This window comes from Bubalus bubalis, chromosome 3, assembly GCF_019923935.1.
Source record: "Bubalus bubalis isolate 160015118507 breed Murrah chromosome 3, NDDB_SH_1, whole genome shotgun sequence".
Lineage (NCBI taxonomy): Eukaryota > Metazoa > Chordata > Mammalia > Artiodactyla > Bovidae > Bubalus > Bubalus bubalis.
This window is the reverse complement of record NC_059159.1, coordinates 10,877,806-10,904,161: the sequence shown is the minus strand read 5'-3', so window position 1 is coordinate 10,904,161 and position 26,356 is coordinate 10,877,806. Positions and strand designations below refer to the sequence as shown.

The window sequence follows — 26,356 nt, the reverse complement described above, 5'->3', positions numbered from 1 at the left end:
ACTTAGGTTGCTTTCATTTTCCAAAATTGCTAATGAGGTTGTGATAAACATCCTTGGCCTGCTTCCCGGGAGATGGGCTCGTGTTTCGCTAGAGTGGCTTCTGAGAATTGGAGCTGCTGAGTTACAGATGGTGAGGGTTTCCAATGAAATTGTTCCCACCCAAGTGTATCAATTTGCCCAGCCCTGTGAATTGGATGATCTCTGAGTTCCAGAATAGGTGGGCTCAGTATGTGGGCACAGGCCCAAAAGGGACCACACCTCCATCCCAGCTTTGGGCAAATGTGGTCCAGTGGGCAGCTTCAAGACACGCTTGCCTTACCCTAGACGGGAGAGGTTGGGGGAGAATGGATACATGTATATGCATGGCTGAGTCCCTTCGCTGTTTACCCGAAACTATCACATTGTTTGTTAATCAGCTATACCAATACAAAATAAAAATTTTGTTGGTTTTTTTTAAGACAGCTGGCCTTGTAGAAAAAGATAAACTGCCTAAGCTAAGGAAAGGTGCTGTGTGGCTAGGGGTCAACCATTTAACTGGCTGGTCAGGGGCCTAGAAGGAGAAACACCAGAAGATGGAGGACAAGGAATCTGAAAAGACTTGTGTACTGTGAGCAGGCCTGGACTCTCACTCTGCTCAGACACTGGCCACGATGGCCTGGGCAGAACACTGGCGGCTCTAGGGCACCCCATCCAGGGCCATTGCACTGTGAGTTCTTTCTCAAACCGAGTCCAGGGGCATAACCTCCTTCAGCTGGGATTTACTGCTAAAAATGATGGAAGTCAAATTCCAAACAGGCGTGTCTAGAGGGTTTGCTAAGTAAATTACGACGCATCTATGGAATAAGATACCATGGAGCCATTGATCATCATGTCTTCTCCATTTATTACCACAACGAATAATTCACAGCAATGACCGCATGAAAATGTAGGTCACAGAGCACCACGGATGAAATGATCCCATTTACATGACTGTAAACACACATCCACATGCTAAGTACACACATGTACGTGTACAGTGGAGGTCAGAGGTCAGGAGCTATCGCCAAAGTGGATGGGGGAGGGGAAGATTTCCTGTAGTTTTTACAATAAGCATGTATGGATTCTACAAAAACACCAAAGCTATCAGTTTTTTAAATTTAGAAAACACAACAAAGTTACTTTCCACAGACACTTTTAAGTCTTTTGGCAAACCTTGGTTTTCCTCTCAACAACAGCACAGCCGCCGCCATCAAGAAGGGAACCCACCTGAGAGATGCCCGCCCTCCCCGTTTCCCCCAAAATCCAGGAAGGCGCTGGGGCGAGAAGAGGGCTCCTCTCCTAGACCACGCTGAAATCCCCGCCCTTTCCTTTCTCACCTGGTCTGCCATTCTAGAAGGCTCTCTCCTAACCACTCTTTTAAAAAGAGTTCGCATACAGGGAAGAGCAGGGAGGTACCTTTTCGGTCACCTCAGAGGAAGGGGTGAGTCCTACCTGTGGACTCCACACCATTGCCCTCCTCCTCCTCCGGGTCACCTGCCCAGGTTTTTCAGATCCATCTGCAAGGCGGCATCCGGCATCACAGTGACAAGAACCTTCCGGGAGACCCTCTGATGTCGGGCGCCCCTTGGCAGCCCACTCAGGCCTTCAGCAGGGCAATCTTGTGTTCCGGAACAGAGTCTTCGCTGCCATTGTAGGGCTGGGTCCCTGGTTCTTGCTTCAGATATTTCTCTGCAGAAAACACAAGGTTTTCAAACACTAAAAAAGCGAAGTGAGGATGGGTCAGTTCAAGGAATGGGATTAAAGGCTGGCATTCTGGGGGACCTTGAATGCAGAGAGTTAAGGTCCCTGGGCTGGTGCCCCCAGCCCTGGGCTGGTTTCACCTAAGTCTCCATCATCATCCTCACCACTCTCGGTGCCATGATAACCCTCCTTATTGCCAGGCGGGTTCCTTGGCATGGCTGGGCCTAACCTGCTTATCCAGCTCCTGCGGATCAGCTTCTGGCTGCTTCTAGCAGCAACATGGATGAATCTCACAGATACCAGGTTGAGCTAAGGAAGCCAGACACAGAATTCCACTACACGAAGTTCTAAGACAGGCTATGCTGACTGATGGTAGAAGAAATCAGAGCAGCACTTACTCCCAGTGGCAGTCAGGGGAATGAGGGAAATTTCTGGAATGATGGAGATGATCTCCACCCTAACTGGACAACCACTGCATTCATCTATCAGGACTCAAACTCATACTTAGCATCTGTGCATTTCACTGTTTGTGAACTATGCCTCACATACAATCCTAAAAGATAAAACCCCAGAGTAGAAAGGCCCCCTGACAACCTGCCCACTGTCTCACTCTAGTCGGAGTGCGCCCCACTCTCAGACTCAAGCCCTGACCCTCCTGTCTCCCAGGGTTGCAGTCCTGCTGTCCTGGCCCCCAAGGCGTGGGCAGCTGGGCTGCTGCGGCTCTGTGCTGACTGGCTGCGCTCACCTGCTTCTTCCAGGGTGCAGAAGTACAGGACTCCCTTCAGGTCAGCAGACAGCAGGACACGAAGGACAGGGACCTGCGGGGCAGATGAGCACTGACTCCAGGCGGGAGCGCTGCCGCCCCAGCACGCCACGCCATGGGCTGCCTCACAGCTCCGCGAGAGGAACCTGTCTTAAGGGAATACTCTCTGGGGGACAACGAGACGAGTGCTCTGCAAGCACAGGTTATAACGGAAGCGAGCAGAGCTCTGCAGCCTGAGGCCACAAGACAGGAGCCCGGCTACCTTCCTCACTGTGTCGCTGGGCAAGTCACTCAGCTTCTTTGAGCCTCGGTAGCCTCATCTTGACACGGGGAAGGTGACAACACAGCCCTCACCAGGCTACTTCCAGAGCAGGTGCCAATACCCACCTGCAGGCCAATGAGGGCAAGGGTGGCACCCCGCTTGTGGAAGTCCTCCAGGAGCTCCCCAAGCCCCAGCACCACCGTGTAGTCGATGCTGCAGATGTGGGTGCAGTCCAGGGCCACGGAGCGCGGCGGGGATGCTGGAGGGAGAAGAGAGGTCACACCGGGTGCAGGCCACCACAGGAGGCCCTGGCCAGGGGCCTGAGGCCATGCGAGACCATCAGGAGCACGTCCCCAGTGTGAATGGGAAAGGGAAAGGACAAGGACCCGAGCCATTAGCTGTTTGGGGGCAGCAGCAACTGTTTCCTTCAAACGGCAGACAAACAATCCCCTTTCTCCCCTAAATATCAACTCCCAGAAGCAGTGTGCCCTTAGGGACACATGGTGGGGACCTGCCACCCTTAGTGCATGCAGACGGCGGGGGTGGGGGTTTCACTGGACACAACTCTGAAATGCCCGAGACCTCCTGGACCCAAGGGCAGGTGAGCTCCTTCCTGACAGTTGAGGGCAGGATCTGGGGTTCAGCAGGAGCCAGGCTGGGTGCAGAGAAGGTGGTGGGGAGCTGGGGATGACCACAGCCCACATGGCCACGTACTTTCCAGAGCCCGGCTCAGCAATGCCTCTCGGAGGGTCTCGATTGCAGGGAAGTGCAGGCCACTCGCCGGCTGCAGGACTAGCATTGGACCCTCTGACACCTGGGGACAGCAGGGGAAAGCCAGTGAGCCCCGGAGGCCAATTCAACAGGGCAGCTCTGCCAGGCTTAGGGTGGATGCAGAGTGCAGAGCTGGTGGGAGCCCCCACCCATGGCCCCATGCACCACAGGAGAACAGCGTGCGGTTAATGCAGGAGGGTCACACCATCCACCAGGTGAAAGGTCACTCGGCAGTGCCTCGGGCCACAATCACACCGAGAGTCAAAGTGTAAGACAGTGGGATCAAGGGGTCCACCCCATGGCATACTTCACCCCACTGGGCCCCCTGAGGCTGGTGGGCCCCCCTCAGGGAGGCAGATGGGCTACCTGTATTTTGGGTCTGGCCACGGAGTGCAGGAGAATCAGCACAGAAACCAGGGTGCCTGCCAGGATGCCGTACTGGACTTCCCAGAAGCAGAGCAGGAACGTCACGCAGAGGGGCAACAGGTCCAGCCCTGGGAGAGGGGGTCTAGCTGAGAGGGGGACCCTCCTCGGCGAGTTCAGCTCCTGGCTACCTGAGCCCTCCTATGAGGATGCCTCAGGTATGGCTTTCATGTAACAAGTAAAGGTGTCTTGGACCCCAAGCAGCCCCCAAGGGTCCACCTCTCCCTGCAAGAACTTGGGGACTGATGCTGCTGATAGGCCATGTCAGCTCAAGGGTGTCAGAGGCAGGAAGTCCCTCCCTGTCTGGTTGACCTGGCCCCCGGCCCCTGGAACAAGGCCACAGTGGGCACTTCTCAGGGGACCAAGGATAAAGGGATGCAGAAGTCATGTAAATCCCTCAACTCCTTTGAGAAACAAAACAGAGTAAAAACTTGTTATAGTAAATGAACTGCAGGTTCAGGGGACCTGGAGCTGCAATGATGGTGAAGGGAGGCTGTGACGTGGGCCCTGCTGGTCACCCCAAAGCCCCCGCCTTGCCCCAACTGGGCTGGTGCTGGCAGCGGCTGACAGCAGGGGCAGGATCATTGATAAACCTCAGGGCCGACAGACAAGAGACACATACTCTTCACTCGCCAGAGCGTCCTCACGATCTTGGTGTCGAACAGGGGGACCACAGCCATGATAATGACGGCAGCCAGGGCAGACTTGGGGATATAGTAGAAGAGCGAGGTCAGGTAGTCCAGCGACAGCAGCACCAGGGCTCCTGTGGGCGTGTGGGGGCGCCATGACCTTGTGGCCCTGCCGCCCCGACTCCCACCCAGCAAGGAGCCCGTCTGGGGGCACAGAGCTGGGCGCCAGAGCCAACAGCACCCACACCCAGGGTTCCTTCCTCTCCTTTCCTCCCATCTCACTGCCGTGGACACAGGAGAACACAGTGTGTGTGCTCGAGGGGTGCTCACCCGTCATCAGGCCCCCCGCTGGGGTGCACACTCCCGACTGGGCATTCACAGCCGTCCTGGGAGGTGAGAGAAACCCATCAGTGGCTGTCAGTTGGACCAGGAGAGCAGCTGAGGTCCACACAGCTATGGCTGGTCTCCAGGAATGGGGGCTCCCGTGGCGGGAGGGGTGGGGCGGTGGGAAACGGGAGCCCTCGGCAACATCGCCACCTAGTGGAGAGACTTAAGACACTGGCACACTGGGTCCTCTCACCAAGGGAGACTCCTGGGCCTTCTCAACCCCAAATAACAGATGGGCATGTCTGAGAGAGGCCTGATTGTAAATCCAAATGTCCAACGCTGTAATTGTGCTCGATATCAGGGGGCACAAAATATGACCTTAAATAAACAGGTTCGCAACCCACTTATGCCAACAAGCGCATATAAAAAGTTAACTTGAAAATTGGTTAGAGGTTTTACTTCATGAATGCTAGTATAGCACCTACCAAGTGACCAGAGATTTTCTTTAAACTCCCTAAATAATTTTCTGAGACAGACAGGGCTGTCATGACTCTACAGACAGAGAGGTTGAGATGTGTGAGGTTGGGCCATGTGCCCTGTGCCCCCTCAACATGGTGGTCTGGGGTATCAGGAAGGTTTAGTGCTCAGATAGGGTTGGGTTGGGTTCTGGGACTTGGCCTGAGGGCTGGGCACTGATGCCTCCTCTTCTGTTTCCAGCCATGGGCCTCTCTCCCACCCTGCCCTCCTGCTTTTTGGGGGTCCATATGGTGACCCCACCTGACAGTCTGCCCTTTCTTCAGGCAGAGCTGCAGTCTTTCCCGCCCCCACTATCTTTCAGGAATTAACTCGAGCAACAAGATGCCAGGAGCATTTCCATGCATGGGCATGAGCATGCTCAGTCACTTCAGTCATGCCGACCCTTTGCGACCCTATGGACTGTAGCCCACCAGGCTTCTCTGTCCATGGGATTCTCCAGGCAAGGAATACTGGAGTGGGCTGCCATGCCCTCCTTCAGGAGATCTTCCAGACCCAGGACTGAACCCATGTCTCCTATGTCTCCTGCACGGGCAGGCAGGTTCTTTACCCCTAGCTATCACCTGGGAAGCCCCCAACACTGTGTACTGTTGTAAAAGAAAGCCAGCCGAAGAGGTGGGAAGCAGATGGGAGTCCCTCATCCTGCGTCTGTGTGAACTCTGCCAGAGCTGACCGACGGGGAGAAGACAGATAGGGAGAACCATGAAAACGGCCTCAGGACATGGGAAGGACCCCGCAGGGGAGCCGGTTCTTCAAGTCGGAAGAAGACCTTTTGTCCCAGGCTGGGACCTCCCTGGAGACACAGAGAGGGAGCATGTGGTCACTCACCGTCCAAAGCTGCCTGTGACCGGGTAGGAGGAGAAGAGGGAGCCCAGGATGTTGGTTAAGCCTAGGGAGAAAACAGAAGGAAAAGGTTCATGCAGGGGAAGGACCATGAAACAGAGAGGAAAAGGAGATGTAAAGGAAGGACACAGAAACCAAACAGAAACAGAAGACAGGAGGTGAGAGGCTCTACCCAGGGGGGCACCCTGTATCGGGTTATCCCTCCCTCTAGGAAGGACAAAACAAACCACGATCTCTGCCAGTGTGCTGAGGTTGACTCCAGCTATGAAGCAATTCTGACCCTGGCCTTGCCTGTGTGAGTTAGATATGTCTTTTCCTGTGTATAACAGAACAAGGAATCCCACTGCCCAGAAGTGGGGCGGTGGCTGAATAGGGCAAGTGTGCACAGGCCCAAAGTGCCCAGTCCTGCTGGGGTCCCTCATGGTCTGAGTTCCTTCAAAGCCACACTCCTTTCATGAGATGACCAGCCAGAATGAAGACTTGGATTAACCGGTACTGGACACACCCGTGCCCGGAGCCTGGCTGGGAACTCAGAATGGAGTTAATCAGCCCACATTCATCACCACTGGATTGTCAGCAGCCCCCTCAGTCAGTGGCCTTCACAAAGATGACCAGTCTCCTTGGTCCCGCAAAACCCACAGCAAGTCCATAGGTTCAAGGCCTGCTCTCAAGATAGCGCAGATGACACTCAAGATACAGCCCTCCACAGTCAGGAAGGCTGGGGCCAACTTGAGTCCTAACTCATCCACAGGGTGGAGCAAAGGCAGCCAAGATCCTGTAGGATCAGCAGGCTTACCTGAGATCTTACCTGGCCACATTCCTCAGCCATCTGATCCTCGCCCTGGAAAGCCCCTACCCCCAGCCCAAGAGGAACATTCCAGGTGTTTCTCGACCCAGAACAGGCCACAGCCCTCAGGGTCAGGTACACAGCAGGTGCTCAACGAGCTGCAGTCAGACTGGACACGAGATGTCGGAACCCTACTCCTAGCGATTAAACTGAACCACCTGAGATGGATGCAAGGGCCCCACCAGGGCCAGCTGTGCACCCTGCGCGTCAACACCACCACCACCCACACCCCGAGAGCGGCCCGCTGCTGGAGTCTTACCGATGGCCAGCAGCTCCTGGTTGGAGTTAATTCGGTAATTATTTTGAGAAGCTAAAGAGAACGGACAAAACATTGTTACTAGATATATATCATTGGGAAAATGTTTGTGAAACGGTAAAACAGGATACCAGTTTCTCCTTACAGCACTATGTTTCATAAATATAAGGTATAAACACAGATAAAATATATCCATATATGCAAAGGTATATGTGTCTCTGTGTTTACAAAAAAACCAACAAAGAGTAGAAAGACATAGAGTGAAATGCTACCAGCAGTTAACTGGGGTAGTGAGGGAGATTATAAGTGATTCATCTTTTCTTTATCCATTTCTGAACTGCCAATATTTTGTGCAACAAATATTGCTTTTATAAGGGAAGGATGTTTTAAACTAAAAGCTCTCTGGTTACAGGTCACGATGACTAGAGAGTCTCAGATGAGGCCTAGAGAGATGAACAGAAGATTTAGGGGGAAACCATGGAGGAGCATTAATCTTAAGACAGCAGTTGGCAAACTTTCTGTAAAGTGCCAGATCGTCAATACTTTAGTTCTGTTTTAATATTTACTTATTTGGCAACATCAGGTCTTAGTTGTGGCACATGGGATCTTCTGTTGCAGCGCACAGAATCTCTAGTTGCAGAGTGTGGGTTTAGTTGCCCTGTGGCATGTGGGATCTTAGTTCCCAACCCAGGGATCGAACTCATGTCCCCTGTATTGCAAGGCAGACTTTTAACCACTGGACTACCAGGGAAGTCCTCAATACTTTATGTTTTTTTTTCTTTTTTTTAATCAAAAGAGTTTTTTAATGCTTTAGGTTTTGAGGATCACACCCTCTGTCACGCTGCTCAGCTCCCCACTGTAACACAAAGTACCCACACACCATGAAACAACTGAGCAAGAGACCACCTTAAAGTAAAACCTTATTTGTGAACTCAAATAGGAATTTCATACACTTTTCATGTGTCCCCAAATCCTAATCTTCTTTAGATTTTTTTTCAAACATTTAAAATGCAAAAGCTATTCTTAGGTGATGGGCAGCCAGCAGTGGTTTACTAAGCCTTGATTTAAAAGTGCAATGAGCTTTGCAAATGAGCACAGAAGTCAGCGGACTTGAAAAGAAAACAGAGTTTTCTAAGTAATAAACAAGATGAGTAACAGTTGTCACGTGCAGATTCCAAGATATGCCCCTCCAAATTTAAAAAAAAAAAGGATCAGAAAAATAAAAACTAAACAAGAAAGATGTGAGCTGAACAGCTTACAAACTGAAATGCAGTGTGGTCTTGAGCGATTGTTGGTGTTTGCAAAGGAAAACCCCTCAGAATGAACACTACTTTAGAGTCTCCTTGGAATGGTCTAAGGATCCAGATGCTGGAACTTCAGGGAAAGAAACAGAATCCTGGCACAACCTGGGCTGAGCAGTAAACACAGTTTAGGTAGTCATAATAACATACATGTCATATATTTGAATTTTAACCTTTAGAGTCAAATTAGATCCAAACAAAGACTTAACCCTGTTATAGAACGGAAAGAGCACGTCATCCTCATGGACAACACAGAGCACAGTCCAAGAACCTAAGACAGACAGAACCTAAGACAGACAGACATGTGAAGGGTTTGGCAGCCCCAGCTCAGGCAGAGGGAATCAGTATTGAGCGGCGAGCATATAAGTAGATTAACATTTCCCAGCCTCTGAGGGGGTGAGGAGCGGACAGACCAGCTGTGTTCAGACACCTGGAAAGGGTACCTTGTTAAATTTTTAGGAATTTTGCTAATAGGTTATCAAATACAGCCATTATTACCAATTAAATGAAAACTTTAAATTAAATCAATTACATTAAAAACAAAGATAATACTTAAAATGTGTCCGTTCTTAATGTTCTTTACCTTTCATTATGACCAATGAAATTACTTAGCTGTATGCATACAATAGATAGTGACTATTTCATATGTCATCACAAGACCTGAATGTTCAGACTCCACATTCAGCTTGAGACTAGCTGTCAGCGGAAGGGTGTATACTACACACAGAAAGTTCAACTGACAAAGGCTCAATGCAGGACCTTTTATGTCCAGAGAGTGGACTGTCAAATATTTCCAGCCACTGGAAGAGATTTTTCATTGACAATCCATTTTCACTAATTTTTTTCAAAAAACATAAACATGTGTTACTTGGATAAAAATTCAAAGTTTTAAAAATCAGCAGATAAAAGCAAGCAGGAGAGCAGGCAAGCAAGGCAGGCTGAGCTCCGGGTTGAGGTGCCAGGGAGGGCGCGGGTGGTGAGCATCTTACCAAAGGATTTGGCCACTGCGATGCTCTCCAGGAGACCCATCAGGGGTACCACGACCAGCCCGGCCCCCATTCCCTGAGAGAGGAGAGAGGGGTGGTGAGTGACCCTCCGGGGAAGGACAGAACAGGTCTGACCAGGCAGTGACCTGATAAGGCAAGCACTGGCTTGTCCACGTCTGACGGAAGCAAACATAACTCTAGCAGCAGGGCTGTGAACTCCCACTGCAAGGAGCAAGACACAGAGCAGAACACAACAAACTCCTGCTCTGCCAGTGCCCATGATGGCAGAAACACCCCTGGGCTCAAGGCGGAAAAAATACCCGCCGTGTCCCTTGAGGCTGTGCCTAATCAGGAAGTCATTCACACCTGTACCAAAGACGCACCTTTCTGAGGATGCAGCAGTCTGAGCTGAGGTCAGAGCTGCCCAACACTAAGCTGATGCATCAGGAGATAGAACCAGGGCCAGGGGCACTGCAGCCTTGGCCAAACTGGCTGGGTTCCGTCTCTACCTACCTGTACCATCTCGGTGAAGGAGATTGTCCCATTGGCAGTGGTCACTGAGAAGGGGGGGATGTGGGCATCGGGGAGTCCCTCAGGTGTCTTCCCAGTTAGAACAAAAGGCTGGTATCCGGTCACCTGGAAGGAGTATGCGACCAAGGCAGCAAAGGAGACCACCAGGGCATTGCGAGCTAGGATAGACGGTGAGAATGAAGGACATTAGCAGGATAAGGAGGCTCATCTCCAGAGAAAATTATAATCCTACATATGTATGTACATACAAAGTTTGTTCTCTGACAATAATGGAGTTACATTAGAAATCAGTAGTAAAATACTAATTAGAAAATCACCAAATATTTGGAAACTAACTCCTAAAAGGCTCCTGGTTCAAAGGAGAAATGAAATAATCCACTCCTAAATAATCCACAATCCAAAGGAGATGTCAAAATGGCAATTAGAAAGCATTTAGAACGAAATGAAAGTGAAACTATAACCTATCAAAATTGTGGGCTGCAGCTAAACCAGTGCTGAACAGGGAAATTTATTATCCTGAACACTGTATTAGAGAAGAAGGCAGGACTCAAAAACCTCAGCTTCTGCCTTAAGATTTTGAAAAGGAAAGGTATACTTAAGATCAGCCAATGCAAGGAAATAATAAATATCAGAGTAGAATCAATGAACTAGACAAAAGCAATGGAGAGATCAATGTTGAGAGAATAGAGAGAATCAAAAGTTCTGTGAGATAAATAAAACCAATGAACTTCTAGATTAGTTGATAAGGAAAAAGGGCAAGTTACCTGGGAGCAAGTCCTCACTCTGCCTCATCCTTCCTACGTGACCTTGAGAAGTCTTATTTGGTTTGTCTGTTTTATCTTTCAGAGCCTTACTTCCATCACTGGCAAAACAGGAAAAATAATATCCTATCCTCAAGGCTGTGATGAGAATCAAAAGAAGTGATGTTTGTGAAGTGCTTTCCAAGAGTCTGCATTTCCAACAAGTTTCCAAGCTGCTCTGAGCCCACACTTTCAGTGTCAAACTTCTAGACAATAGAACCTGTTTTCATTATCTTACAGATGACTATACTAAAGTGCATAAAATTTTGAAAACAACTCATGCAAGTGCCAAGTGGCTAAGCTAGGACTTGAAGCCAGGAGTTTTTATTTTTTCTTAAACAGCTTTTTTTTTTTTTTTTAAGTTACCTATAGATGGCTGGAGGAATACAGAAAAAGGTATCTTAGAAGCTCAGAGAGTTTTTTTTTATTTTTTGGCCACACCTTGCAGCATGCAAAATCATAGTTGCCGAATCAGGAACCGAACCTGTGCACCCTGCAGTTTCCACTGAATCACCAGGTAAGTCCCCAGGAATTTTCAATATAAACCCAGTGCTCTTCCACCCTCCCCACCATCTGGAGTGCTCAACATTTAACCATGGCCTTCAGGCTGCAGAACAGGGTCTGGTGAGTGACTCCAGGAACCAAGAAGCAGCTGGAGAATCTGGAAGTGACTCAATATAAACCCAGTGCTCTTCCACCCTCCCCACCATCTGGAGTGCTCAACATTTAACCATGGCCTTCAGGCTGCAGAACAGGGTCTGGTGAGTGACTCCAGGAACCAAGAAGCAGCTGGAGAATCTGGAAGTGACTCAAGGGCTAAGAATCTAGCCACCCCTTCTTACATGTCTGGATTTCATGGCTGCCAAGGAGTAGGTCCAAGTGGGGTGATTTCTGTTCCCTTCAGCTCTGGGAAGGCTCACTAGATATCAGCACTTCTTGCTTTGCTATACTTGCCATTCTATCTCGGTGTCACCTACTGGTACCTCAGTGGAGAGATTTCTATTGACATCCCACTCCCATCCCTTACCCCCTCTACCCACAGATGGCCCTTCAACCAGCCAATGGTTTCATGAACTCTCATCTGGCAGCCTTTCATTTCAGCCTTTCTTTATAGATCCTCTGGTTGATTCCAGGCCCAAAGCAAAAACTTTACCCTCTGAAGTGAAGTGAAAATCACGCAGTCATGTCTAACTCTTTGTGACCCCATGGACTATACAGTCCATGGAATTCTCCAGGCCAGAATACTGGAGTGGGTAGCCTTTCCCTTCTCCAGGGGATCTTACCCAGGTGTCCCACATTGCAGGCAGATTCTTTCCAGCTGAGCCACAAGAGAAGCCCAAGAATACTGCAGTGGATAGCCTATCCCTTTTCCAGCAGATCTTCCTGACCCAGGAATCAAACCGGGGTCTCTTGCACTGCAGGTGGATTCTTTAGCAACTGAGCGATTAGGAAAGCCCTTACCCTCTGCAGCTGCAGAGGGACAAGTTTGTCTCAGTGGAACTAGTTTTCTCCCCCAGAGACCTGCCAGGGTTTCTCAGCCTTTGCACTGCTGTTTTGGGTCAGATCATTCTTTGCCACGGGCGACTGTACATTGCAGGATGTTTAGCGATGTCCCTGGTCTCCACCCATCACATGCCAGAAACAGCTTTGCCCCACAGGGCTAACCAAATATGTCTCTGGACATTGGCAAAAGTCCCACAGGTCGGGGGCAGGGGCATGATGTACAAAGTCATTCCTGGCTGAGAACTTCTGCTGCTAAACCAGTTTCCAGGTTGGCTGCATATCAGAACCACCTAGTGAGTGACGTGAGAATCTCAAGGGGTGGGATTCCAGTTCCTGGGGTGACTACAACGTGAGCCCAGGTTATTCAAGACAGCTGTGGAAGTGCTCCCTCGGCTGGAAGGCTCCCTCACCTGTGGTGGCAGTCCAAACCAGCCCATGGCTGAGCCGCACTCCGGTGGGCATCTCAGGATGGACAGGAGGCACGTGGTCCCGCATCAGCTTCAGCACCAGCAGCAGCACCATGCAGACCAGCCCCAGCACTGCATCGCCCACCCTGCAGATGGACACTGGTCACCACCCAACCCCACCGACAGCACTGGCCTTCTGGCCTTTGGCTGCTGGAAAGTTTTCTCTCTCGAATGCTCTTTTTCCTAAGAAATCTGTGTCCCTATTTCACTTCAAATCTTTATTCAAAACTTTTTAGGTATGCAGGCCCTAGGGGTTGAGGGCCAGATCACAGTGGTAGTTGCACTACCACTCCCAGTTTCAGTTTGTAGCTCTCTGGGCTACAAATGCCTCGTTGGTTCCAGAAGACTCACTTCTGACCAGTCCATCTCCATCTCCACTGCCCGCTGTGACCCCCACCAGGTATATCCTATTGGCCGGGAACCTCAGCAGCAGATGGGAAAACGACGAGGGTCACAGGGTTTCTCCCCTACTCCCTCCAAGTAGCTCCCCCTACAGCTCCCTCCAGGTCATTTCTTCCTCTTGCCTCTCCAGTCAGGGAAGGGTCCTGACCTGTGGCCAGGAGCATCTCCTGTTTGTTCCTTTAACCCACTGGCCCTCTGGGAGACGCAGCTCCACCTGAGGGAGGTGCTTGCTGAGGGAACCACCTCTACCTGCCGTCCATCCCTTGGGTACCTGCATATGTGCTGGCCTCGGCCTCTCCCTGCCCTACGTCCTCCTCTTCACTGAACTATGAATTCTTTGAGTGACAGACTGCCTGCCTTCCCTTTCGTGGTCTCTTCTTACTTCGACCATCTGAGAAAGCCCTGCATGGGGTCACACTGACCGGCGCACTGGAATGACTGGAGCAGAGCTTCTCAAGCTTCAATCAATATGCTGGCCAATCACCTGGGGCTCTTGTCAACCTGACCAATTCAGCAGGTCTGGGCAGGCCAGTGTGTGTATATCTTACCAGCTGCCAGGTGATGCCAACGGTCCTGCTCATGGGGCCCCTGTTTAAGCAGCAGGGCCCCAGAGGACTGGAATAAATGCCACCTGGGAGTGGAAATGGGGAGGGGACTGGGAGGGGGTCTACAAGGAAGAGCTTACTAATACAGGGAGTAAAAACTCAGCCGACCGGGTACCTGGTCTCTCCGATGTTGTGGAAAGTGTAATACACTTGCAGGAAAAACTGCCTGGGGATGTGCTGCAGTCCCAGCAGGTTCTGTTCAAAGAGAGATTGTGGTTAGACAACCTTCTGCGAGGCCTCTCCCTTGCAGCATCGTAATACCGCTCTAAAGCTGGAGTCCCCTACCCCTAAGCGCCCTTCCTGAGGGAAAACACTTGCTGGCTCTACCGGGCTTATCTAAGTCCATTTCCAAAGCCCCCCACGGGCAGATGAAAGTCATCCCTCCCCAAGGGAGAGGGGACGCAGAGGGCATGTTACAATGTTCACGTTGTTTCAGGCCTTTGCAAATTATTTTCGTGTCCGAGGAAAATCAGCATGGGCGACCTCAAGGCAAGGAAACTGGTTCAACAAGCGCCCTGGTTAAGGGTCCAGGGTCGGGAGTCCTGGGGCCCAGACCCGCCCGCGCAGACCCAGCAGCCTGAGGCCGGCGGTCTCGTCCATCACCTAGCGGCCCGCCCTCCACAGCACTGGCCCCGTCGCCATTGGCCCGAGACCGCGTCCGTCACTTGGAGGCCCGCCTCCCCGGGCACCGCCCCCTACCGGAAGTAAAAATCTGCGCAGGCAGGCTGAACCGCGCAGGTGGGGCCGCGGGGCCCCTACCAAATCAGCAGTCCTCGTCAGGGAGAAGGGGCGCCGCTCTGTGTTTTAGTTCTTTATCTGGCTGGGATCAGAAGGCGCAGTCGAGCCAGACTCCCAGGGTGGTCAGGCTCCAAGGACCCCAAAACCCGCTATGCACACAGCCATTGAAGGGGAAGGACACTGAGGAGGGTGGACACAGAGAGGAGTCTCTGTCCTGGGCAGGGGACTCCTGTTTGGGCAGGTCAAGAGGAACCCCACCCAACCCAGCCTAAAGGCTCTCAGAGGGCTGTCATGATGTAGTCAAGGTTTTGAAGACAGGGCCTAGGGTTGTCGAATAGGAATGTGTAAAGCAGCTGCCCTCTCACTGTGTTATGAAAAAAAGAGCATTCTTGACACTAAAAATGAAGGATAATGTTTCCAGAATAAAGGACACAGCATCCCACGAAACAGCATTTGCCAAGCTTACCCTGACATATGTGTGTACATAATCTATTCTTTGAATTTACCCACATTGTTCTAGGCTGTTTCCTCTCCGGGACTTGTGAGAACTAAATGCAGGGTGCATTCAGTCCCACACCCAAATGGGTCAGCTACCCTAGTCTCTCTCACATGTACCCCTCTGGGGCTTTGTGTTTTCACTTTCTTGCTTGGCCTCCATCCTTGAAGACTGTCACCGGCCAGACTGAAGCGGAGCCTGACTATGGGAATCACACCATGGAGAGCCTGGTGTGTGCATGTGTCTATTGCCCTGAATCTCTCTGATTCAGCTCAGTTTCATTCTGCTCAGCACAGCTCGGGACAGCCACGTTGGGAGTAAAACAGTCCCTGCCCTCCAGGCACTCAGAACCCAGTGGAAGGAGAACAAATGATATCCTCAGATGACCAATGATTACTGATTCCAATATTTGCCACAGATGTTTAAATGGAAACATAAAGGAGCATGATACTTGACAAACACTGAATGAGAAGTTGGGGGTGGGGAGACATAAAAATGAAATAACCTAGCTAAATTAGCTTGGAGGAGCAATCTGCTTGTCAAAATTTTGGCAGTATGCTTGTGATCTGTGAAGACCTGATGGCTTAGTGTATATTTGAGGCTGCAGAACTCTGTGAGGTGAACCAAGCACTTAGGCATGAAAACTCTTGACAAGTGTGGGGGCTGTCATTACGGGTTCCCCAAATTACCTGTGGTAGAACTTGGCCATCACTTAAGATCTCCCCCAAAGGATGATTTTATTAATGGAGACTCAGGTCAGCACCACAGGCTCTGGACCCTCAAAGAGCAGGTTTGACAGGCCCACACATATCAGGACACGGCCTCAGTCCTGTTAGCCGGTAGGTGCCCCAGGGCCAACTAGTGTGCCTACCTTGATCTGCCCGAAGCCGATGATGATGGCAGCAGCCGAGGTGAAACCTTTAATGACGGGACAGGAGATGAAGTCCAGCAGGAGCCCTGGACAGCCAAGAGGGAACACCATGCTGGTCCCAGCCCTACTGGCTCAACGTGGGCTGGGAGAGGTGAGGGTTGGACTAGAGCTAAAGACTAGTAGAGGGCATGCCCTGTTTGGGCTGGTTTGGAGAACAGGAGAGACTATGGACTGAGCCCCAGAGCACTTCTCCAAGTGTCCTGGCTGAGCATAATAGGGAAGGGCTGAGAGTTATCCTTCCTTAGACACACACACACACACACACACATGCACACACACACACACTGGGATAGCCCTTGAAATGCAAATAAGGAACTGCTGAAGGCATGGAATCCCCAGGAGGAGAACTGTAGCCCCCCACCCTCATGGCAGGAAAGCCTGAAAGTCTTACCTAAGCGCAGGAACCCCATGCCTAACTGGATGCAGCCCGACAGAAAGGCCAGCAGCACAGCATACGCAGGCTCGTGGAAGGTGTAGAAGGAGACCAGGAGGGACATGATGGCCGTGGGGCCCAGAGTCACATCTCGGGAGGTACCCAGAAAGAAATATACGAAGCACCCCATGAAGGCAGAGTAGAGGCCATACTGTTGGGCAGAAAGAGCAATGAATACCCAGGAGGCTCATGGCACACCCCCAGGGGTCCCTGGCATAGCTGACTGAGCAGAGGAATCTGTGTTGTTTGTTGTGTATTCTGGGCACAGCAGTGTATACAAGCAGGGCAAACTGCTTACCCTCTGTTATCCAAGGTTGTGGACCTACAGTGATTAGGGGCCTCTTTTCTACCCACACCCACCTGGGGCCTAGTGTTCTTATGTCTGAGTCTGTGAGCCTGAGAAAGGGTTCTTAAAGCCAGGGTGAGTCATCTCGCTAGCCCCATCAGGCCATCCAGAACTAGCTTGGTGCCTGTGACAAGAAGGGTTACAGGGGCACGTGTCTGCCCAAGGGCCATCACATGCTCTAGGTTATAAAACAAGGCTTTGTCGGACTGGAGCCCAGGGTGCTCCCTTGTCTGGAGGGGATACTATGCATTTCTACTTTGCTCCTGGACGAGCACTAAGGTCTGGAGTGGGGTCAGGCTGAGGGGAAAGGAGGGGAGGGGGGGCAGCCATCTCACCTGGGGAGGGAGTCCAGCCACCTCGGCGTAGGCCAGTGCCTGGGGAATGACTGTGAGCCCGACTGAGATCCCAGCAATGAAGTCCATCTTCAGGGCGTACCAGGTGTAGTCAGGCAGCCAGCCCAGGAAAGGCAGCCACTTCTGCATGGTCTCAGTGGACCAGCAGCAGGACATAGGGGCAAAGCCCTTGGGTGGCTTCATAGGAGACATAGGAGGCGACATGTCTGGAGCGGGAGTAGGACACAGACCAGCAATCAGTGTCTGGGCTTCAGAAAACCCAGCAATAAGGGAGGAGGGGGTTGCCCAGAGACATCAAGAGATGCGCCACCGGTCTACTCCCACGTAGGGGGTGGAGCCAGACGGGTTAAATCTCCCCCACACCTTGCTAATCTGAGACAGGAAACCAACATCTTAGGTAGAGGAGCCCCCAATAGAAGGCACAGTGCCCACTCCTCACCGACTGCTCTCCCTGAACCCCACCTGCCCAGACCCTAGGTGCCTTCTCTTCCGCCATCAACTCTGGCCCGAGGGGGAAAAAAAAAAAGATTTCTCAATGAGAAGCCTAAATACTAATGAGACTCAAGGTTTCGCTTCCCAGGAAAATTTATTTCCTTTTTTATTTCCCCCTCTCCCTGGAAATTTAACGGGGAGCAGTGCAGAGAAAAGCAGGTCCACGGTGACAGCCACAGCTGTCCGGCGAGTGGGAGGGGTGACTAGACGTGCGAGCGTCCTGAGATTTTCCAAGTGCGCATCATGGAAGGCTCCACCCACTACGGCAGACTGCGGCGCTGTGGTGGGGGGGCTCCCATCCCAAGGCTGCGCCTCACCCCAACCCCCACCTGTGGCGTTTCATCTTTAGAGGCGCCCTAGGTATTCTAGTAGGTTCTGAACGAACGTCAGCGGCTCCCCCACTAATTCGGGTCGCGCATTCTCTGGCGCCCCTGGCGCGCAAAGTCCCTCCTGGCGCCCCTGGCGCAAAGCCCGTCTCAGCCCACCCCCTACTCCCGCTCCCCACGAGGATGTTACGGACAGAACCTGCCCCCCACCCCCAAAGCCTCTTGCCCCGGACGCTGGGGTCTAAGGCGGGGGGATTCCACGCCGGCTGACCGTCTGTGGTCTGCTAGCCCCAGCAAGACGGAGGGTGTAGGGGACCTGGTGGGGATGAAGTGGGTGGGAGCGGGGTCCCCGCAGGAGGCGCCCGCACTCTCGGACCCCACGTCGCCCCCCGAGTCGGCAGCCCACCACCGATCCCGACCGGTACCCGGGCGGCTCGCTCACCCGGTCCCGGTCCCAGGCCCCGCCGCCGTCCGCCGCTCACTCACCGGACGCCACAGCTCCGGGTCTCCGGTTGTCTCCGCAGCTCCGGGTTTCCCGTCGTCTCCGCAGCGGGTCTGCAGAAACCGGAGAGGGAGAGGGAGCGGGAGCGGGGGCGGGTCCTGGGCGGGCCTGGTGTACACGTGACCGAGGCTGGGGCGGGGCGGCTCTGGTGCTCACGTGACCGCGGCGGGGAGCCGGGGCGGGGAGCCGGGGCGGGGAGCCGGGGCGGGGAGCCGGGGCGGGGGCCAGGCTGGAGCCGTCACCATGCGAAGCTCTGGGCAGGGCTGCTGGGTGCTGCTGATCTCCGTGGGTCTCTGTTGTGTGCACCGGGCGCGCCCCCGGAACGTGCTGCTGATCCTCGGTAAGTGTTGACCCGCTGGCACCCCTGGTACTGCCCTCCACCGCCGCCGGTTGGCTCTCCCAGAAGCGGCCAGTGCTAACTCTCAGTGCCCTGCAGCCCCCATTTCCATTCATTCCCCGTCTCCTTTATTTGCTGGCCCCAGACTCTTTGTGGTCAGCTCCTTGGAGAGGCAGGCAGAGGCGGCCCTGCCCACTGGAGGGTCTGGAGGTATCAGCACCAGCATTCACACTCCTGTCCTGACCCGAGTTCTGATCCTGTACCCCGGAGCAGCCCGGGCTAGCCCTGCGGTCTCCGCCTCCGCAGGGGAGGCTGGGCGGTTTTCCAGAGATTACGGAGTGGATGCCAGAAGAGGGGCTGGTGCCCAAGGCCCCAAAGACCAGCCAGGGTGCCCTAGGGCTCATCTTCTCCCCAGCAGTGATAACCCCCTGTTTGCCCTTCCTCTTTCAGACCCCAGAGCGCTGTAGCTCAGCTCTTCTCCTCCTGGCTGAAGAGAGCAGCCCCCTACCCACCTTCTCCACTAGCCCCCACCACCCTGAAACCCGAAGTTCCTCTAGCGCCCTGCTGTTCACGAGACTTCCTGTTTGGGTAGCCAGGGCCCAGCTCTCACAAGACAACCCGATTCTTTCCGCTTTTGAGGTCTGGCTGTCGGCCAGCGTCTCGCTTTCTGATTAACATTGTGGTCTTGGGCAGGCCCTTCAGCTAATTGTAACACAAACAGCCCTGCCCTGAGGGACTCCCTTCAGCTCCCCCACTCCTAGGGGCATGGGCAGAGAACCTGCTTGTTGATCCATATTCTCATGCATGTCTTCAGAACCCAGGACTGCATGGGCATCCCTGCCTGGATCTCAGGCCTACCTGAGTTTTCTCTCTGCCTCCTAACATGTTCACCCACTTTTCATACATGTCTGGTGGCATTCTTACTCAAGTAACAGGCCTGCTGAATATCATGCCCACCTGGGAATCACACCTGCTAGGTATCACACCTGCCTGGGTATCATAACCGCCTAGCCATCACTGGCCCAGGCCACTGCAACAGGACCCAGGTCTTTCTCCCCTATGCTGCTCCTTCTGAGCCCAGCCCACTATGTCCTTTGTTTTCCATCTTCCTCAGCGGACGACGGAGGCTTTGAGAGTGGCGCCTACAACAACAGCGCCATCTCTACCCCTCACCTGGATGCCTTGGCCCGCCGGAGTCTTGTCTTCCGCAATGCCTTCACCTCTGTCAGCAGCTGCTCACCCAGCCGCGCCAGCCTCCTCACTGGCCTGCCCCAGGTGAGGGCGGCAGGGAGGCAGAAGGAGGGAGTGCCCCAGTGCCTCTGCTGCTGAGAACACTTCCCTTGTCTCCCTGGGCATTGTCCACCTTCCCCCCATCACCCCCAGCCAAATAGTCCAAGTGCAGCCCTGCTCCACCACTCTGTGACTGTGAGCAATCACTTACCTCTGTGAGCCTCAGTCTCTTTGCCTGTAAGCTGGGGTCATGATAATAGCTCACTCCTGGGATTACTGTAGGATTGGCCAAGTTAACACCCTATGTGTAAAGCTCATAGTAAGATGCCTGGCAGGTATTTGCTCAACCCAGTGTTCATTCTTGTCATGATATTGTCCCAGGAGCTTGTGTGACAGTAAAAGCTGCCATTTAAGGCACTTACTCTATTTTTATTGAGCCGACACATATATATAAAAGTTTACTATTTTAACTGTTTTAAGGATACAGCTCAGTGGCATTAAGTACATTTACATTGTTATGTAACCATCACCACCATCCAGGACGCTTTTATCACCCCAAACTGAAACTCTGTCCCCATTAAACAGTAATTCCTTCCCACTGCACCACCAGCCTCAACCACGAGTCAACTTTCTGTCTCTGTGAATTTGGTTACTCTTGGTACCTCACGTAAGTGGAATCACGCAGCATTTGCCTTTTTGTGACTGGCTGGTTTCACTCAGCGTAATGTCCCAGAGCTTCACCTGAGTAGTGGCACGTGTCAGTAACTCACTGCTTTTCAAGGCTGAGTAATGTTCCATTGTGTGATAGAGCATATTTTGTCTATTGATTCATCTGTTAATGGACACTTGGGTTGATTCCACCTATGGCTGTTGGAATAATGCTACTGTGAACCAGGTGTCCATGGGCACTTAACTCTTAATGTGTTACCTCACAACATTATTTTATGGGAGCACAGCTGTGGTCTGTGCGTTTCTTTCTGAGAGCCTGAGCCAGTGAGGAGAAGGCCTACATAAAGAGGAGACAGTGACCGGAACACAGAAGCTTGCTGAAAGGTTAATCAGGCAGCTGTAGGCCATGCTCACCTCTGGACAGTAGGCTGCAGGAATAAGGACAGGGATTTACCTACTTGTATCTCTATAGTGTGAGTTTGTAACATGTATGACAATTTCTTTCATGCTATAAAATGGCTTGCTGGGATGGCTTTCACTCAATAGTATGTGGTCTTGATAGAAAAATCAGAAAGTATAGATATGCAAAAAGAAGAAAATAAAGGCTACTCCTAATTTTGTTATACATCCTCCCAGTCTGTTGTATTTCCTGGGAAATACAAAGTCCCAAAGTCCCATGGGAAGGACCTGTGGGCCTGTTCGGCGGGGAGTGAGAGACGGAGAAAACCTCTCCGAGGACACTAAATCAGGGGCCTGTGAAGGGCCAGGTTGGTGAGCCTGGGAGAGCAGGAGTGTTGCAGTGGGGGACGGAGGGCAGGGGTGGTAGGACCAGGTGGCATCCTGCATCACAGCATCTCTGCTTGCAGCATCAGAATGGAATGTACGGCCTGCACCAGGATGTCCACCACTTCAACTCTTTCGACCGGGTGCAGAGCCTGCCGCTGCTGCTGGGCCAAGCTGGCATTCACACAGGTGAGGGGCTTCGTGTGGCCCCAGGGGCAAGAGAGCAACTTCCCATCCTGCCCCAGAGATCCTGACTGGGCTTTGGGCACATGAGAACAAGGGTTCTGCTGCCCTCCTGGAGGCCATAGCAAGACACAGGGTCTGGGGAGCAGAGCAGGGGGCAGAAGGGAATGGGAGACCAAAGGGGCTCTGAACAGGCCTGTCTCTCTGGCTCCAGGCATCATTGGGAAGAAGCACGTGGGGCCGGAGATGGTGTATCCATTTGACTTTGCATACACGGAGGAGAATGGCTCTGTCCTCCAGGTCGGGCGGAACATCACTAGAATTAAACTGCTGGTCCGGAAATTCCTGCAGACGCGGGGTGACAGGTGCGCAGAGAGTCCCACCCCCTTACTGCCCTCACCTAGCCAGACCTCTGGGCACTTAATACTAGATGCGGCTCCCAGAATCTTTGGTTGGGATTCTTGGAGTCCTCAGACAGCTGGGGTGTGGGTGGGGGAGAAGATTCCAGATACTCAAGTTGATCTGGTCAGAGGAAGAGGAGACATGGGGAACCTGAGGTGGCACAGATCACAGGTTATCAGTTGTAGGGGAGTAGGCAAAGCTGAGGGGTGTTCCTTCCTGAAGGATGAGGCTCCCCAGGGTAGAAGTAGGGTGATGGTCAGCCATCTGACCTTGACCTCAACACTTAAGCCCATCCCTCCACCTGCAGGCCTTTTTTCCTCTATGTTGCCTTCCATGACCCCCACCGCTGCGGGCACTCCCAGCCACAGTATGGGGCGTTCTGTGAGAAGTTTGGCAATGGGGAGAGTGGCATGGGGCGAATTCCAGACTGGACCCCCCAGACCTACAACCCGAAGGATGTGCAGGTAGGAGGGTCCCTCTCCACGTTTTCAAGAACTACTTTTCTTCTTCCACTTTGTAAATCGGGGGACCTGTGCCCCTCCGGTGGGTTTGCAGCCCTGGCCCCACGTGTGTAAGAAGAGATTCTCTGACTCATTGGAGCCAGGTCCCCATCCATGGGATGGCAGAGAAAAGGGAAAAGACATGGATGATGTTCCCAGAAGCATGGTTCTTCTGGATTAATCCATTTAGGAAGGAAGATGATTTCGGGCCCTGGGAGCAGGGCTGGCACCTATATCTCCCACCCCAATTTAAGGACTGACCACTCTGTCTCCTCCCCCAACCTGTCTGTTCTAACCTTGACTTCCCACCCACCTGCCCCATCTCAGGTGCCTTACTTCGTCCCTGACACCCCAGCCGCCCGAGCTGACCTGGCCGCTCAGTACACCACCATTGGCCGGATGGATCAAGGTGGGTTCAGGGAGCCCAGGCGATGGGATAGGGCACATCTCAGGCTCCCGTCTTAGGCCAGAAGCCAGAAGTCACAATGTTGCAGGGTTGTGTTTCCTTAGGGGGCCTCTTAGGGAGAGTTCTTCTTGCCTCTTCCAGCTTCCTATGGCCCCAAGTGTTCCTTGGCTTGTGGCTGCTTCACTCTGATCTCTGCCTCTGTTATCATGTCTTCCTCCCGTGTCTTCTCTTTAGCCTTTGTTCCTCCTCTTTATATAAAGACACTCATCACTTGATTTAAGGACTGCTTAGGTACTTTAGGATTATGTCATCTTGAGATCCTTGACTTAGGATCTGCTGGGCAGGAGGCCTGGCTGGTGGGAAGGAAGGCAGGGGTGACTAAAGGAATCGATGGTGCAGGGTCTGATGAAGAAATGCAGGAGTGCACACACGTTCCCATGACGGCGCATCTGTCTGTGTCTGAGCTCTGCTCTCCCCTCCACACCCTGCAGGGATTGGACTCGTGCTCCAGGAGCTGCGTGGAGCAGGTGTCCTGAATGATACCCTGGTCATCTTCACGTCCGACAATGGGATCCCCTTCCCCAGTGGCAGGACCAACCTGTACTGGCCAGGCACTGCAGAGCCCATGCTGGTATCGTCTCCAGAGCATCCAAAACGCTGGGGCCAGGTTAGTGAGGCCTACGTGAGCCTCTTAGGTAAGACTCTGCATCCCATACAGCAGGGATTGGGTGGCGGGGGGGTATGGGGGAGAAAGTGAATGTTTAGTGGGACCACAATGTCCAGATGTTGCTTCTTACCCACTACCTTATGTAGTTGCCACTCCAGTGAGAAAGTGGTGGTCACCCCCATTCTGCAGTTGCAAAAATGAGGCTCAGAGACGTAAATGAAGAAGCCCAAGGTCACACAGCTTGTAAGCACCAAACTTGGATTCTAGTTTGGGTCTCACTGCCTTCACGCCTGTCATTTTTCCACTGGACCATTAGGGAGCATCAGTCACCTGGAGCACTTGCTAGGATCCAAATATCCCACTGCATAGAGTCTGATTCAGTAGGTCTGGGATGGTGTCCAAGAATTTGCATTTCTGATAAGTTTCCAGGTGATTCTGATGCGCCTTGAACCCACTTTGAGGGGTCAGGGCAGTAACATGCTTGGGCCCCCATGGCTCAGGGCACACATCTCCCTTTGGCTCCAAGGTCAGGGAGTGTTAGGGCTGCAACACAGAGCAGGAATAGGTCCCTAGGGGCCTTCCTCACAGATTTTAGAATTCTGGGTATCACCGAATTGGGGCCTCCTGTTATATTGAAGGCATCATAGCCTGGAGGGTGATGCAGCAGCAATGGGTTGACCCATAGCAGCTTCTCCCTGTTGGTGATTTGATGTGCGAGGCGGCCCACCAGCTTCCAGAGTGGTTTGGATTCACCCTTTCCAGGGGGCTGGACCTAGTGCCCTGGAGGGCCCGCCCTGCTGAGATGCCATCTCCTTTCCAGATCTCACGCCCACCATCTTGGATTGGTTCTCCATCCCCTACCCTAGCTATGCCATCTTTGGCACAAAGACCGTCCAGCTCACTGGGCGGTCCCTCCTCCCAGTGCTGGAGGCAGAAGCCCTCTGGACCACGGTCTTCGGCAGCCAGAGCTACCACGAGGTCACCATGGCCTACCCCATGCGCTCCGTGCACCACCAGAACTTCCACCTGGTGCACAACCTCCACTTCAAGATGCCCTTCCCCATCGACCAGGACTTCTACGTCTCGCCGACCTTTCAGGACCTGCTGAATCGCACCACAGCCGGCCAGCCCACGGGCTGGTATAAGGACCTGCATCAGTACTACTACCGGGAGCGCTGGGAGCTCTATGACAGGAACCAGGACCCCCACGAGACCCACAACCTGGCTGCCGACCCCCGCTACGCCCAGGTTCTGGAACTGCTTCAGACCCAGCTGGTCAAGTGGCAGTGGGAGACCCATGACCCTTGGGTGTGTGCTCCAGATGGGGTGCTGGAGGAGAAACTGGCTCCCCAGTGCCGGCCACTCCACAACGAACTGTGAGGCCCTTCCTGCCCCTACAGTAGGGGGCCTGCTGTCCTGAGTCTGAGCCGCGTCCCGGCACATGAATTCCTGAGGGGTACCCAAGATGCTGCAGTATCCCCAACCTGTGACACATGAGGATGGTCTGGGGACCTGCAGGGAGAAAAGGGGTTGGGACATGGGGCTTAAGACCCTCTTGGTTCTTTGGAAACCAGACATTCTTGTGCCCCTCACCTGAGAGGAGATGGGTTTCCATATGCCACGAGGGTGGTGGGTGGGTGCAGACCACACTCAGTGTGGGGACAGCATCTGTCAATCCTGGTCTGGACAGGGAGCCTCTGAAGGACCTTTGGGCTTTCTTCTTCCTTCACTTTGCCCACAGTCAGGCTCCCAACCCCTGGGCTGGTTTTCTGTGAGATTGCTGATTCTTGGCAGGCTCCTTGAGTGATGGGTTTCATCCTGGGGTCTGTATGGGCAGAGCTTACCCTTCTTTTTGAGAGGGCCCCGGGATGAAGATGCCACTGCTGAAGGCATGAAACTGCCCTATTCACTGGGTAAATCCTGGATGAACATGAGTCTGTAGCACAGACAGCACTCGTGGAGTGCTTCAGACCTTCCCTGCCTCCGCCCACCTGGGAGCAGAAGCTCTGCCTGGGAAAGCCCAGAAAAGGGGTGTTCTCTCAAGTGGATGGGCTCCTGTCGTCCTTCCCACCCTTATCATCTCCATCCTGCGGAACATGGGAGGGAAGCCACTGGCCTGAGCATTTTGTAAAAGCTTTTTATTTTAGTAAAATATATCAAAGTTCATTTTCTGAATTTGTTCATGACACAGGGGCCATCAGCAAGGCCTCTACTCTGTCCACACGACCTTCCTTTGCTCATCCGTGATGGCCAGGCGGACGCAGCCGAGCAGGGCATCCAGGTCACTCCAGCTTTCGGGGGCCAGGCTGCTATATAGACAGGGCACTTTATCCAGCTCAGCCTCCTCCTGCCTGGCGGCCTCCAGGAGCTGGTCCTCTGCGGTACCTAGCCGCTGCAGAGCCTTCCTGCAGGGCCAGAGATGGGAGGGTGGCTTAGGGAGAGTCTTGCACCTGTCTCCCGGCACAGAGCCCCAGAAATCAGCTGCCAGCTTGGAATTCTAGGGGCCTGGATGGACCGATGATGCAACAGCTGTCTAGATGCCCTAGACATGGGTGGCCTGATTTGAGGTAACCCAGCCCCTCATGAAGAAAAT

General features: G+C 52.9%; 3 protein-coding genes across 10 annotated transcripts in view; 1 reads left to right on the top strand and 2 right to left on the bottom strand.

Annotated features, from left to right (window-relative positions):
* Positions 1-863: 863 nt before the first annotated feature.
* On the bottom strand, positions 864-18,726 carry SLC26A11 (solute carrier family 26 member 11). Of its 2 annotated transcripts, none has more exons than XM_006064149.4 (17): positions 18,571-18,726; positions 17,249-17,472; positions 16,526-16,718; positions 16,075-16,160; positions 14,085-14,164; positions 12,906-13,048; positions 10,175-10,350; positions 9,665-9,737; positions 7,378-7,428; positions 6,257-6,317; positions 4,898-4,953; positions 4,561-4,701; positions 3,882-4,009; positions 3,459-3,558; positions 2,870-3,003; positions 2,465-2,537; positions 864-1,707 (listed from the first exon to the last, which is right to left on the bottom strand). In XM_006064149.4, the coding sequence occupies exons 2-17, from the start codon at positions 17,468-17,470 to the stop codon at positions 1,616-1,618; spliced, it is 1,809 nt and encodes a 602-aa protein (XP_006064211.1). In that variant the 5' UTR covers positions 17,471-17,472; positions 18,571-18,726; the 3' UTR covers positions 864-1,615. The 2 variants fall into 2 exon arrangements, with proteins under 2 accessions (XP_006064211.1, XP_044794586.1); XM_044938651.2 differs by having other exon boundaries at positions 18,527-18,666.
* Positions 18,727-18,768: 42 nt separating this feature from the next.
* On the top strand, positions 18,769-25,929 carry SGSH (N-sulfoglucosamine sulfohydrolase). 3 transcript variants are annotated; one of them, XM_006064148.4, is made up of 8 exons: positions 18,769-18,926; positions 20,038-20,198; positions 21,689-21,794; positions 22,003-22,153; positions 22,498-22,654; positions 23,018-23,099; positions 23,588-23,791; positions 24,584-25,929. In XM_006064148.4, the coding sequence occupies exons 1-8, from the start codon at positions 18,830-18,832 to the stop codon at positions 25,141-25,143; spliced, it is 1,518 nt and encodes a 505-aa protein (XP_006064210.1). In that variant the 5' UTR covers positions 18,769-18,829; the 3' UTR covers positions 25,144-25,929. The 3 variants fall into 3 exon arrangements, with proteins under 3 accessions (XP_006064210.1, XP_044794584.1, XP_044794585.1); XM_044938649.2 differs by having other exon boundaries at positions 23,588-23,763; positions 24,584-25,012; XM_044938650.2 differs by lacking the exon at positions 24,584-25,929 and adding an exon at positions 23,910-24,512.
* Positions 25,885-26,356, bottom strand: part of CARD14 (caspase recruitment domain family member 14) — a 29,642-nt gene continuing 29,170 nt past the window's right edge. For 3 of the 5 annotated variants that reach the window (XM_025279654.3, XM_025279653.3, XM_025279656.3), the window contains one exon: positions 25,885-26,168. In XM_025279654.3, coding sequence (XP_025135439.2) covers positions 25,973-26,168 — 196 coding nt within the window. In that variant the 3' untranslated portion in view covers positions 25,885-25,972. The remainder of the gene's footprint in view (positions 26,169-26,356) is intronic. The other 2 variants (XM_025279657.3, XM_025279659.3) reach the window with 1 other exon arrangement.